This window comes from Meriones unguiculatus, chromosome 12 (genome assembly GCF_030254825.1).
Source record: "Meriones unguiculatus strain TT.TT164.6M chromosome 12, Bangor_MerUng_6.1, whole genome shotgun sequence".
NCBI lineage: Eukaryota > Metazoa > Chordata > Mammalia > Rodentia > Muridae > Meriones > Meriones unguiculatus.
Window position 1 is genome coordinate 91,746,526 of NC_083360.1, and position 13,908 is coordinate 91,760,433.

General features: G+C 42.8%; 1 protein-coding gene across 3 annotated transcripts in view; it reads left to right on the plus strand.

Moving 5' to 3' along the window:
• Eml6 (EMAP like 6) overlaps window positions 1-13,908 on the plus strand; it is a 225,456-nt gene that overhangs the window by 128,803 nt on the left and 82,745 nt on the right. For 2 of the 3 annotated variants that reach the window (XM_060365115.1, XM_060365113.1), the window contains exons 8-13: window positions 2,086-2,287; window positions 5,153-5,290; window positions 7,435-7,691; window positions 8,881-9,093; window positions 11,756-11,923; window positions 13,610-13,716. In XM_060365115.1, coding sequence (XP_060221098.1) covers window positions 2,086-2,287; window positions 5,153-5,290; window positions 7,435-7,691; window positions 8,881-9,093; window positions 11,756-11,923; window positions 13,610-13,716 — 1,085 coding nt within the window. The remainder of the gene's footprint in view (window positions 1-2,085; window positions 2,288-5,152; window positions 5,291-7,434; window positions 7,692-8,880; window positions 9,094-11,755; window positions 11,924-13,609; window positions 13,717-13,908) is intronic. The other variant, XM_060365114.1, reaches the window with a different exon arrangement.

Here is a 13,908-nt window from a genome sequence, read left to right on the forward strand (position 1 = left end):
GAAGACCAGAAAACAAATTAGTGAAGTATCTCATTCAACCCTTTGAAGACCACAGATAAGGATTACAGATTTTCAGAAATCCTAAATCACCAATATGTTTTCCTGCTATACCATCTGTCTTAGCATTCTTTGTAGGTTTTAAAAAATAGATTAAAAATTATTGAACACCAGGAGTTTATTTTATTCTCTACAAAAATGTATCTGGCATGGTATTTGCAGTATTTTTTAAAAAAAAATCCTTTTAACTTTTCACTTATCAATTAAATAACAAGGTTGATACGAACTATGAGCTTACATACAGATAAGAGTAGGCAGCATCCTCTTTGCCTTTCTGGATAGGGATTGAGCATTTTAGCAAGAGTCTTCCTTCTTGATTAGTTTCTGTAGGTGTACAGATTTTAGTAGGTTGATCCTATATTATATGTCTATATGAGTGAGTATATATCGTGTGTGTCTTTCTGCTTCTGGGATAGCTCACTCAGGATGATCTTTTCCAGATCCCACCATTTGCCTACGAATTTCATGATTTCCTTGTTTTTTTGTTGCTGAGTAATATTCCATTGTGTAGATACATTATAAATGTATCCATGTAATAGATACATTTCTGTATCCATTCCTCCACTGAGGAGCATCTGGGCTGTTTCCAGCTTCTGGCTATTACAAATAAGGCTGCTACAAACATGGTTGAGCAGGAGCCTGACACAGAGGACCTCTGAAAGGCTCTGCCCTGCAGACTATCAAAGCAGATGCTGAGACTTATGGGCAACCTTTGGGCAGAGTGCAGGGAATCTTAGGAAAGAAGTGGGAAACAGTAAGATCTGGAGAGGACAGGAACTCCACAAGGAGAGCAACAGAACCAAAAAATCTGAGCACAGGGGTCTTTCCTGAGACTGATACTCCAACCAAGGACCATGCATGGAGATAACCTAAGACCCCTGCACAGATGTAGCCCATGGCAGTTCAGTATCCAAGTGGGTTCCATTGTAATAGGAACACGGACTGTCTCTGACATGAACTGATTGGCCTGTATTTGTTCACCTCCCCCTGAGGGGGAAGCAGCATTACACAGAAGAAGACAATGCAGCCACTCCTGATGAGATCTGATAGACTAAGATCAGAAGGAAGAAAAAGAAACCCTCCCCTACCAGTAGACTTGGGGAGGGGTATGCATGCAGAGGATGGAGAAAGGGAGGGATTGGGACGGGAGGAGGGAGGGAACCGCAGGGGGGATACAAAGTGAATAAAGTGTAATTAATAAAGAATTTTTAAAAATAATAATAAAAAGAGTAGGCAGCAGGGAGTGCTGATAGCCCACAGCTCGCCGATGCGGAGGCTCTCTCCATTCTTGGAGAACACGTGTGTGATTGTTCCCCCTCAGCAGTGCTGCTGAAGAAATGGGCACCACTGAGGGGCTGGGTTTACAGCAGTTTGGGGTTCATCATAAAACCAAGTGGGAAGCACAGAGCTCCTATACATCCCCTCCTCACACAGGCGCACCTCCCCCAACCATCAGCATTCCGCCTACTCTGTCTTTGGCAATACATATTTTTTTTAATACAAAAACTTAATTGCCCCTGGGCATCAGGTATAAGGGAACGTGAATCCTGCTTCTATAGTTGCTGGTGCCCTGTGCACCACAGATGCCAAGGCAGCTTGGGTTAAGGAATGTACTGTAGCCTTGTTTCAGGAGAGTTAGGAAATGGAGTTGCTTGTGTATGTCTAACTCAGCTGTGAGACAATTCCCTGCATAAGTCAATAGATAACAAACCCAGTGAAGAATTGAGTGGACCAAAGAAGCCAGAGATCACAGAGAGTTAGGTTTTCATAAAGTCTGTTTTTTCTACTATTTAAAATGTAGTACTTAAAATAAGCTGTAAAAGCACATCGGTTTCCTGAGTCAGACACTTGGCAAACAAGGTCACCGGTGAAAGGGGAACAGCTGACCTGTAAAAGCATCAGTCTATGCGTTCTCCACCCCCAGGCCCCAGACAGATGTGTGGCGTCAGACGCCAGCTTGATGGAGGCCGCTCGCCTTGGTCTTCCGCGTGGACGGTGTAAAGAAATGCCTTCTTTTCTTTCTGCCAGGCCTCTCCATCCGGAGCGTGTGCTGGAAAGCCGACCGCCTTCTAGCAGGAACCCAGGACAGTGAGATATTTGAGGTGATGGTGCGAGAGCGGGATAAGCCAATGCTCATCCTTCAGGGCCACTGCGAGGGGGAACTCTGGGCTCTGGCCTTGCACCCCAAGAAGCCTTTGGCTGTGACAGGCAGTGACGACCGCTCTGTCAGGTGAGGCCTCACCAGACCCTGATGAGCTTTCCTGGGATGACGGATGTCTTTTGCCCAAACATGTTTGTGATTTAAGGATAAACTGCAGCATGGGCACACACACCTCCCGAATGGAAGCTGGAGCATTTAGCCAGCTGCTAGTTGGCTTCTTAGCATGTTGCTGTTCCCCTTTTTGGCTCCATCTTAAATCGTAAAAATCTTTTCAGAAGTGAAAAATGTGTGTGTAACACGTAGGCTGTCTTCCAGTTGTCTTTTTAGTTTAGGAGAAGAACCAGGCACATTTCTCTCTGGTAAGACATTCACGGGAATGCTCAACCGTGTTAGGATTTAATTAGACACTCACTCCTCACAAGACCGCCAGCTCTGATTTTACACTCGTCTTCAGCACATGAGCAAATTATTATTTTTTTAATTCTGAAATGGAAATTTAGATGTTGTCATCCAACAGAGGAGAAGGCAAATTTCCAGGACAGTGTGTAATTTTGTCATGATGTGCATGGTTCTTGCTATGGGTCATCTATCTGTTCTTTAGGAGCACAATATTGGGTAAAAGGACCAAATTGAGTAAGCCTCCAGGATTCTGACGCTGGCTCCACTCATTTCAGATTGTAGTGTGTCTAATCAGCTTAAAGTACTCAACAGCAGAGAGGTCACAGGGAGGGTTGAGAGTGACCAATTCTTCTATTGATTGATTATGACTTCTGAGTCTTAGAAGCTAAAATAGAACCCTGTTCATTATGCTAAAGATCACTGCTTTTTTCCCCCATTTACTCTGGGTTCATATAGCTCTCAAAGCATAGTCTGTTCAATCCTGTTTTTTTAGTTTCCAAATGTGTAAACCTCATTCATTTCAGACTGTGGAAAGTGCTATAGTGTCTTCAGAAGCAACATAAATGTCTATTTGCCATACTCCCCCCTTGGCTCTGTTTCCACTCTTTTACTTTCCTCTGAGCACAGTCAAAGCAGCCAAAAACAGTGTGCAAAGTTAAACAAAGATCTGCGGCCCAGTTCTTAGCCATCCAAAGGAAAGAGTTGACGGGAGTCCTTGACTCTTACATCTGTAGAGTCGAATCTCAGTTTTCAGCACGGCTGAGGAACTCCGGCTGGCAGAATCTGTAGTATTCTCATCTCAACAATTAATTTGGCTAAACATCTGGGTGTGTTTTTGCAGAGCTTTGAAGTAAGGAGGGTAGAAGCTGTGCTTTCTTTAGATGAACTTAGCAGCTTTAGGGAGACAGTACATCTGACCAAAGAGTAGTGGCGTCTTCGTCATGCTAAAGTAAGCTGACATCGCTTAAAAACAGAACAAGGCCAAAAACAGCACGGGGTCACACCCAAAAAAAATGGATGAGTTGTTGAGATACCGTCCTGAACCTTCCTGAGGAACCTGTCAGGTCTTCACTCCTGATGTCTGGGTTCACTTAAGGAAACTGCCATATGGGACTTCGACTCATTTTACAACTACAAGTTCCTGGTCCTTCCAGCAGACATTCATTGTGTGTGACAAGAAGACTATCCTCAGAAAGCCTTCACAGGACCAGCTCGATAACTTGGCCAGTAAAGACATCTGCTGCCAGTCTTGATGAGCTGTTCAGTCCTTGGAACTCACGTGGTGGAAGACGAGAACCAGCTCATGCATATGTCATCATCATCATCAGAAAATGCCTTACAGAGATCCATTGCCACTCTACAACTAACACTAATAAATAGGCACTTATTTGCATATTATATATTCTTCCTTTGGGCTCACTGAGTTTGGAGTACCTGGTTTAAGTGTCTAGAGCTAGGAATCCTATAATTTTACCGAAAGCTCTGTGAGCTGTGCTTGCTTCCTGATCCACGTTTCTCCACCAGAAGCTGTGCTTTCTGGCTACCAGCACCATGAAACATTGCCATTCCAATCAAAGGCCTGGGGCTTTCAAGTGATAACCATGAGTAAATTCCAGAGCTGTCCAAGAAACACCATTTATTCTCTTAGCTCAGATGCCACATCTCATACCCCGGGGAAGTCAGAAAATGTGATATGTATTCCTGTCTATATATGCTTAACTACCAACTACTTGAAAATGCTCATAAATGTTTACTGTGAAACTAAGAGTAACAGCATGCCCTACCTAGTTTTATGTCAGCTCTACACAAGCTAGTCATCTGAAAATAGGAGGGAACCTCAATTGAGGAAATGCTTTCCTAAGATCCAGCTGTAAAGCATTTTCTTAACTAGTGATTGATGGGGAGGACCCAGCCCATGGTGGCTGTTGGTATCCCTGGAATGGTGGTCCTGAGTTCTATAAGAAAGCAGGCTGAGCAAGGCTATGTGAGCAAGCCTGCAATCAGCACCCTGTGTGGCCTCTGCCTCAGCTCCTGCCTCCAGATTCCTGCCCTGTGTGAGTTCCTGTCCTGCCTTCCTTCAGTGAACAGTGCTGTGGGTGTAGGCTGAACAAAGCCTTTCCTCCCTTGGGTGTCTTTGGTCGTGGTGTTTATCACTGCAATAGTCACTGTCACTATGACACAGCGCCAGCGGTTCCTACCCTTGAAATACGGTTAACAGTCATTGGCTTAGATAAAGGACAATTTTTAACTTCCCAAGAGGAGACACTGTCTGACGTGGTGTTTCTATCTTCTAGTCTGTGGTTCTCAAAACCTTTGCAAATGTAATTTCACCTCCTATTTCTTGCTGGGTTTTCTAATGATGAAAGTGGCCCAAAGTTAGACAAACCACGCTCGCAGATTTTCTGACAGGCCGTGCTGAAGGATGAGGTTGCCATGCTCTTTATTGTCAGTGTGAAGAGCAGGCTTTCCTACCCTGGCTGGGGGATGGCTCAGAGGTTGGTGTGGTCTGTGTCCTGCCCTGTTCTTGGTCCGTAGGCTGTGGAGCCTGGCCGACCACGCCTTGATTGCTCGCTGCAACATGGAGGAAGCGGTTCGTAGTGTGTCCTTCAGCCCGGATGGATCGCAGTTGGCCCTGGGCATGAAGGATGGCTCTTTCATTGTTCTCCGAGTCAGGTACATTCAATACTGAAAATAGTACTTTGAGATGTTTCTTTGCTAAAAAATTAAGGAGTATCTTGGTCATAAAATATGTCCAGCTGTTAGGAAATCCTTTACCTGAGACTCTGAAATCCCATACACTGAAAATCCAGATGTCTTTGGCAAACTCTCTGGAGGTAGAACCTAACCCAATGACTTGATGTGAGTCTGTTTATAGTCTCCAGCCTCTTCACAGAAATAATGTGTTGTCTGATTTCCTGTTTAAACACACACACACACACACACCACATACACACACACACACACACACACATTCTTTTCATGGAGGATACTACCATGAGGCTACCCCAGCCAGGACATCTAGAAGTTCCTTAACACATTCTACATGGAACGTTCTAAAATCTAAGTGAGCTCCCGAGGACATGTGTTCCTAAGGGCTTGGAGTGGGTGGGTGTGAGCTGTACGTGGCTGCCAGGAAGAGAGGAGAAATAGTAAAGCAGCGCTCAACAGCGCTAAGTTCTTAAGAGTAACCCTGAACCAAATTCATGTGCATAGACTTGGAAGAGAACGGAGTTTCTTGCGTGCTGACATCCTATACTGTTAATGCTGGACAAAAACCACCGTTCATCTGTGGGATTCCTTAAATGAATCAGTTGTTCTGTTGCATCACCCATTTTGTAATTACAGCAAAGAAATACAGCTGTAAATTTTATATGGAGAAAATTCGGTATAGTGTTAAGTGCTCTTAGCACAGTTTATTACTTTGAATTCTCATTACCAAATTAATGAGCAATGTTTCTGCTCTCTGCTGAGTGATTGATGATAAGGCAGCTAATTACCAAACTTCCTTTTTGATAGAACTCTCAAGTGCAAACAAAAGAAAACTGTATAACTATTTTATGTTGTCATAGTACAGCATAGTGGTGTGATAAATGGTAGCAAGTGTAGGGGTTATTTTGTGAAAGTAAAACCTTCCTGCTGTTGGATGCACTCCATTTGTTTTAGAGTTGATGGTGCCATCCTCACTGGTCAGGGAACCTATAGGTCATAATCCTGTCTCCTAGTTAGAGGGAAAAGCAACCCAGTGAGCATTCAGATATGAGCAGAAATTAATCTTAACAGAATCTGGCCAATCCCGTCTCCAGTGGCTGGCCACACATCCAGGAATACATGGTGGCACAAATTGCACTTGTAGGGTTTTAAAGAGAAGAGGGTGACTATGATCAAAATACACCATATAAAATTCTTATAGAATTAATAATCTTAAAAGGAATTTGACCAAAAATGATACAAAATACTTCAGTGATTTGGCATATTCATTGTGATCTTTCATGGTGAGAACTGAGTGATTGTAGACGATTTTCTCATTTCAAAGCTAGTAACTTTCTTCTTTTTAGACTTGTTCTTTTTAATAACAGTAAGCATAATAGTTGTCTATCTTTTTCCAAGACAGGATCTTACCGTTTAGCCCTGTTTAGCCTAAAACTTTAGTATGTAGATGAGCTGGCCTCCAGCTCTCCGAGATTAACCTGCATCTGCCTTCCAAGTGCTAGGACCAAAGGTGTGTACCACCACATCTGCTCTCCTTTTAAAAACATAAATAAATGGTTTATTTTCACACCAATTTTGATATGGTTAGCCTTTCTCCATGGCATAATTTTTAGTGGCTTTTACCTCTACTTTTCATATCTTTAAAGATTTATTTATTTGTTTTATGTACATGAATACTCTGTTTTCATGCACACCAGAAGAGGGAATTAGATTCCATTATAGATGGTTGTGAGCCACTAAGTGGTTGCTGGAAATTCAACTGAATGCTGGAAGCGCATTCAGTGTTCTTAACCACTGAGCTATCTCTCTCGCCCCTTAACTCTAATTTTTAAATAAAAACGTCAAATGATATATGGTGGAACATAAAAACAAATAATTTTGTATAAAGCTTTTTATATTTTCCCTGAGGGCAAAAAATATTATGTAAAATGTTTATTTTAATTTTCATAAATAGAATATACATTATAAATATGTCATATATTTTTATGAAAATAAACCTTTTAGTTTCTATCGGATTTTTCTCTTTTGTGATACACACCTCTTAAAAAAAGACTTGGGTTTTCTATTTCTCGATTTTCCGCTTATCACTTTGTATTTTATTCCTACAGAGATATGACAGAAGTGGTCCATATCAAGGACAGAAAAGAAGTCATTCATGAAATGAAATTCTCCCCAGATGGCTCTTACCTTGCAGTGGGATCCAATGACGGCCCTGTAGACGTCTACGCTGTCGCCCAGCGGTTTAAGAAAATAGGGGAATGCAGCAAGTCCCTGAGCTTCATCACGCACATTGACTGGTCTCTGGATAGTAAATATTTGCAAACCAATGACGGTGCTGGAGAGAGACTGTTCTACAAAATGCCATGTGAGTCCTGAGTAGGTGATTGTGCTTGTGGTAGATGCTCCTGAAAAGCAAACCTGGGACCACTCGGAGAGGTGTGGATAATGTCCTGTGATCTCAGGGGAGGGAGTGTTTTCTGAGACAAGTCCCCTAGGTCACGGCCCTCAGAGAAAATGTCAGTGAGTCGGGTCTCATTACAAACGTAAAACATTAGGAAAACATAAGTACGACTTAAAGACGTAGCATGCGGTAGGCATATATACCCGTATTTAATGGGTACAGCATATATTGAACAGCACCGAAGGTCCATTTGGATTATTTAACACTTGCCAAAGCATGTCAGTATTACATGGTGACAGAGGAAAGCAAACGGTGCGCCGTGCTGTTAAGAACATGCATGTTCAGAACATGTTTGCTGTGGTGGTGATTGTAGGACCCGAAACCACAGCAGAATTTCTAAGTGGCCGTTGTGTGAGGGGAGTCCGAAGTATGTGGCCACAGAGTTACTGTGATGAACTGGCTAGTCCCACTTGTGTCAGGATGGATAGATCTCAAAAGTAGAATGCTGACCAAGTAAATGCAAATGATATGTCCAGTGTGTGGTCATGTACATAAAAGTTAAGATATTAAAACAAGTCCGTATGTTGGAACCACTTACACATGCAGACAGTGGTATTCAAATGCATGTGAATGCTTAGCGTTCAATTCAGGATATTGGTTATCTCTAAGAAATGAAAAAAGAATTGAGCTTGATAATGAGTGTCCAGTGGATTTTAAATGACACTAATATGTTCTTAAAATTCTGTTATGAAGAGAGCGGTGAGGTGCCTCAGCAGGTAAAGGCGCTTGCCGTGCAATCCTGGTCTTCTAAGTTTAATCTCCTTCAAGTTGTCCTGTGGTCCCCACACACTCATATCCATACAGCCCACAGGTAAGTAAGGTCAAGGAGGTGGCGGTAGCTGGAGACATTTAGCACATTTACATTTAGCACAGCAATCACTTCCTGTTCTCTGTACTTTTACATTTTAAGCTGATGTTTTCTTTAAATCCTTTCCCACCCCGAAAACACGTAACTAACTGGGTGAAGAGATTAGAACTCACAATTCCTCTGATTTACATATTTAATGGTTTTAGACATCAAGAAAAGAAAAATGATTAAAATGTATTAGAATACGCTTCACATGAACATATCACATCGTATTGACTGTTTCAGCGGGGAAGCCTTTAACAAGTGAGGAAGAGATCAAAGGGATCCCCTGGGCCTCGTGGACATGTGTGAAAGGCCCTGAAGTCAGTGGAATCTGGCCCAAATACACGGAGGTTATTGACATCAATTCAGTGGATGCCAATTATAACAGTTCGGTGTTGGTGTCTGGAGATGATTTTGGACTGGTCAAGTTGTTCAAATTTCCCTGTCTCAAAAAAGGTAAGCCCAAAGAGCTGTTTCACCGGGTGAAGATTTTCTCTGTACTCTAAGTGCTGCTTAGGCAGGCAGACTTTTTTACCCCTTCACCAGACACTTCATTTTCTCTTGTCTACATTTATTCTTCACATGTGTTGTATAGAATGCGCTGTTGAAGTCCTCTACTTTTGCTGTCTTACATGGTTTTGCAAATTTAGGCAAGAATTTGTTCAGAGTTAATATCATGAAACTTCTGAGCGCGTGTTTCACATTTCCAAACATTCATATGTTACTTATGTTTATGGGCACAAATATTCCTTTACATTATTTTTTTATTTCTTTAAAATATTATAACTTAGGGCTGGAGAGATGGCTCAGAGGTTAAGAGCACTAGCTGCTCTTCCAAAGATCCCGAGTTCAATTCCCAGCAACCACATGGTGGCTCACAACCATCTGTAATGAGATCTGGTGCCCTCTTCTGGCATGCAGGTGTACATGCAGGGAGAACACTGTCTACATAATAAATAAATATTTTTTAAAAATATTATCATTTAACTTTTTTTTTAGACAAGATTTTTCTATGTAGCCCTGGCTACCCTGGAACTTTACTATGTAGACCAGGCTGGCCTCAAACTCACAGTAGCACCTGCATCTGCCTCCCGAGGACTGGGATTAAAGGGGTGCACTGCCACCACCACCTGGCAATAATTTAACTTTTACACACCAACCTGCTTGTCCCACCATGTAATGGGACTAATTTTGCATGACTGTATTAGGTGATTTTTTTTTAAAGAAAACAACTTTCCATGTACTCAGGTTTGCACTCCTCTGGAAGCATTTTAAGCTTTGAAGACTGAGTGTCGTCACCTTTTAAGGATCCCATGCTTGCTTTGCAAATTTAGGGAAGAGTCCACAAACTCTCCTTACTCCTACACTGTGCCCCGAAAGCTGGATCTTAAGAGAGTAAGCAATAGGGATGTATTGCTGCCTGCAAACTTTTCACTTGAATGATTTTTTTGTTTTAATTAAGCAGGGAAGGGGGTGAAAAGTGTAATCAGAAAGTAATTTTCAGCTAACTGCCAGCTTTGAAGCAGTGACAATTACACTACAAAATGCACAGTGAACCCGCTATGACTTGCGCTGGACAGAATAGTCGTCAGCTCAAGGTGCTTGTAAGCACAAAGGTTTCCGTGTGCCAAATTTAAGTCCACCCAACCCTGCCTAATGGACCCTATGGGTCATAGGACATAACTTGTTTAAATTAATGTGCAATTGATAATAAGTTGGTTATGTTAGAAAGTATCTGGGAATTCCCAATTCAGAAAAGTCACAGATGAGGTCAAAAGCAACTTAGTTGGCCTTCAGTGTCAGGACCCAAGGATTCCATGAGCTCAGTGACAGCTGTGTCTTCCGTGTATCCAGACCGTCTGAGCAGCAGAAACAGTGAGAGGTGTGGGGCTCCATTGTCAGAGCTGGAGTGGGGGTGTGAACAGGACTGTCAAATGAGACCGCCTGGGGGAGGCATTCAGAGGGCAGTGTCAGCAGGGACTGTGACGGGAATAGTGAACCCTTCCTCGGCCATTTGCTGAAGCATCCGGGTCCTCAGTGCACAGCGCACAGTCTTACCTATGGCCTTCAAGCTTTTGTGCCAAAACTACCAGAGGAAAGTAAATAAAAATATGTGGGGATCTTGGTAGGAATACAAAGTGATAAAACTTGGCTCCTTACAAACCAGGATGCCATTATCAAATGTAGAATGCTAAGGAGAAACATGATTAGAGATGGATGACTGTGAGCAAATGTGGAAGACTGAGCAAGTTTTACAGTTTTCTACGGTGAGCAAACAGACCTCACAACCACATTTGGAATTACGCACATATTATGTATATGATCTGCCATGCAGTCAGATGTAACTGTCCGGAAGTTAGTGATAATTACTGAATTGCTGTTTTGACACTGCCTGAGCACTTTGTCTTCTTCATTTTGATAGTTTTAAAACCCTTTAGAATAAGTGGTGACAGTTTTTCCTGATTGAACCCTGTGTGTGACTGCCCCACACTTGCCCCTCATGTCCTGTTCAGTGACAAACTGCTGTAAACTAGGAAGTGACGAGAGCAGTTTAAGTCTCTGGAAGATTACTTTGATATTGTGTGAAACAGGTTTTTAAGCATTTCTCTGAGAGATGCTGTAGCTAGAATAGGTGCCAAAATAAGTGATTGGTTTAGAGAGGTTTAAATAAAGCTGAGGGTTTTGCTGATAGACTGGATATAGGACTAGCAGGAGGTGAAAAAGAATCATTAAAAATGTCTCCTGAGTTTCAGATGTGGGCAATTTTAGGATCTATAGAGATGTAGAATATTTTGTTTATTTATAGAAACTGTCTGCCTTAAGAAAGGATAAGATGTTCGTTCTTTCCATTGGTTTTTGGAAGTATTTAAGCATAAAGCACTAGTTGTAGAGCAGGTTTAACTAAGCCTTTAGCTCTAGGGCTTGAATTTGAAAGATGCGTCTTCAGACTAATGCGTAATGGAATAATTGAGGTCTTCTGGGGGCAGGCGGTTCTCTATTGTGTAAGACTGAAAATATGTTTCTGACATATTGAAAAATTTGATGTGGAGAGGAATGTGATTGCTTTTTAAAAAATGATTCCTTTAAAAACATAATTAATCTCAAAATACTGTTTCAGGAGCCAAATTCAGAAAGTACGTGGGCCATTCTGCCCACGTCACAAACGTTCGCTGGTCCCACGATTTCCAGTGGGTGGTTAGCACAGGAGGGGCTGATCATTCTGTGTTCCAGTGGAGGTTTATTCCCGAAGCTGTCAGCAACGGCTTGCTGGAGGCCACACCCCAGGGTAAGCTACAGTGTAATTATTCAGTGTGTTTAGTTCTCAGCGACCATTTCAAGCTGTTCCTAACACCTATCCCGGAGCTAAGGTGGTTTGGGAAGATCCATTTACATGTGTTTCTCTTTAATATAAGTAAAAGCTTCTGAGGGTCTCAACAGGCACATGCACACGCATTGCTCTTGCAGAGGAGCAGGACTCCGTTCCCAGCACCCACACGGTAGCTCACAACCATCCCCATCTCCAGTTCCAGATCTGACAATCTTTCCGGACTTCTGAGGGCACCAGGCATGCATGTGACACACACACACACACACACACACACACACACACCCCACAGGCAAAACACACACATAAAATAAATGTAAAGAAAAAGTAAAAAAAAAAACAAACCTTAGAGATAATCATTGAAAGGTTTTGCTTATAGGATGGATGCTCAGGCTATGGGGTGACCTTTGAGAATAGGGTAAAAGTATGCTTTTCAGCCCTCAGGGAGCCTGAAGCAGCACCTGCTCAGCCGGTGTGTCAGGCCATAGGAAACTTAGCATGCAGATAAGAGGTTCACACGTGGCCTACCATGTGAGCCCAGGTGGTCCGCAACAACAGTGCATAATCTTTTAATTTCATAGGATAAGCAGTAACACGATAGACAATGGTGGATTCAAGTGCTTACGGATAGGATTCTGTAGGGACTTGACCATGGCAGTTTCCAGTTCTTGGTGGGTATGTTTGAAAACTAAAGAGGATCTTGATGGTAGAGAGTGCTTGCAGTCTCCTTTAGGCCCACCTTTCTCTTTGGTAAATTCTACACTTGTTGTTTTACAAAGTAAGATTTAAAATCTAGAAATCCTACTATCTAAGAAAAGAAAAGGTGACCAGGTGTAATGGCACATACCTGCAGTGCCAGCACTGGAAAAGTAGGGCTAGGCAGATGCTGAGACTCAGAGCCAAACTTTGGGCAGAGTGCAGGCAATCTTATGAAAGAAGTAGAGATAGTAAGACCTGGAGAGGACAGGAGCTCCACAAGGACAGCAACAGATCCTAAAATTCTGGGCACAGGGATCTTTTCTGAAACTGATACTCTCCAGCCAAGGACCACTCATAGAGATGGCCGGGAACCCCTGCACAGAGGTAGCCTATGGCTGTTCAGTGTCCAAGTGGCCTTCATAGTAATGGGGAGAGGGACTGTCTCTGACATAAACTGATTGGCCTGCTCTTTGATCACCTCCCCCTAAGGGGGGAGCAGCCTTACCAGGCCACAGAAGAAGACAATGCAGCCACCCCTGATGAGATCTGATAGACTAAGGTCAGAGGGAAGAGGAGGAGGACCTCCTTTTTCAATGGACTGGGAGAGGGACACAGGTGGGGAAGAAGGAGGGTGGGATGGGAGGGGAGGAGGAAGGGAGGTTCGGGGGGATACAAAGTGAATAAACTGTAATTAATAAAAATAAAAATAATTAAAAAAAAAAAAGAAAGAAAGAACAGTAGGGCTAACCGTGGCAGCTCACGGTCATCCCAGGGGCTGGCCTCTGAAGTTCAAGGTCATCCTGGCTGCATGGGAGGTTCCAGACTTGAATTAAATTAAAACTATGGCAGAGGTCTTTTACTTTTCTTGGGTAGGGTTGAAGAAGCTGCTTGAAATGTCCTTTTGACCTTTAGCATTTTCCTTGCTTCTAATGGTCTCTGTCTCTGCAGCAGGTGGCACCGATTCCTACAGTGAAGAATCTGATTCAGACTTGTCTGATGTTCCAGAACTGGACTCTGATATCGAGCAAGAAACTCAGATCAATTATGATCGCCAGGTCAGTAAGGAAAGAAAAAAAAAAAAGGCTGAACCCCATTTGATGGAGTTTAGGCAGAAGAAAAAAGTCCATATCTTGCTTTTCAATGCAGGTTAACAATAAAGCGCTCATCCTCCCAGTAAAGATTTAAGGGAAGGGCTGGGGATGGCTCTGTGTGAGAGAGCACTGGCTGTTCTTCCACAGGACCGAGGC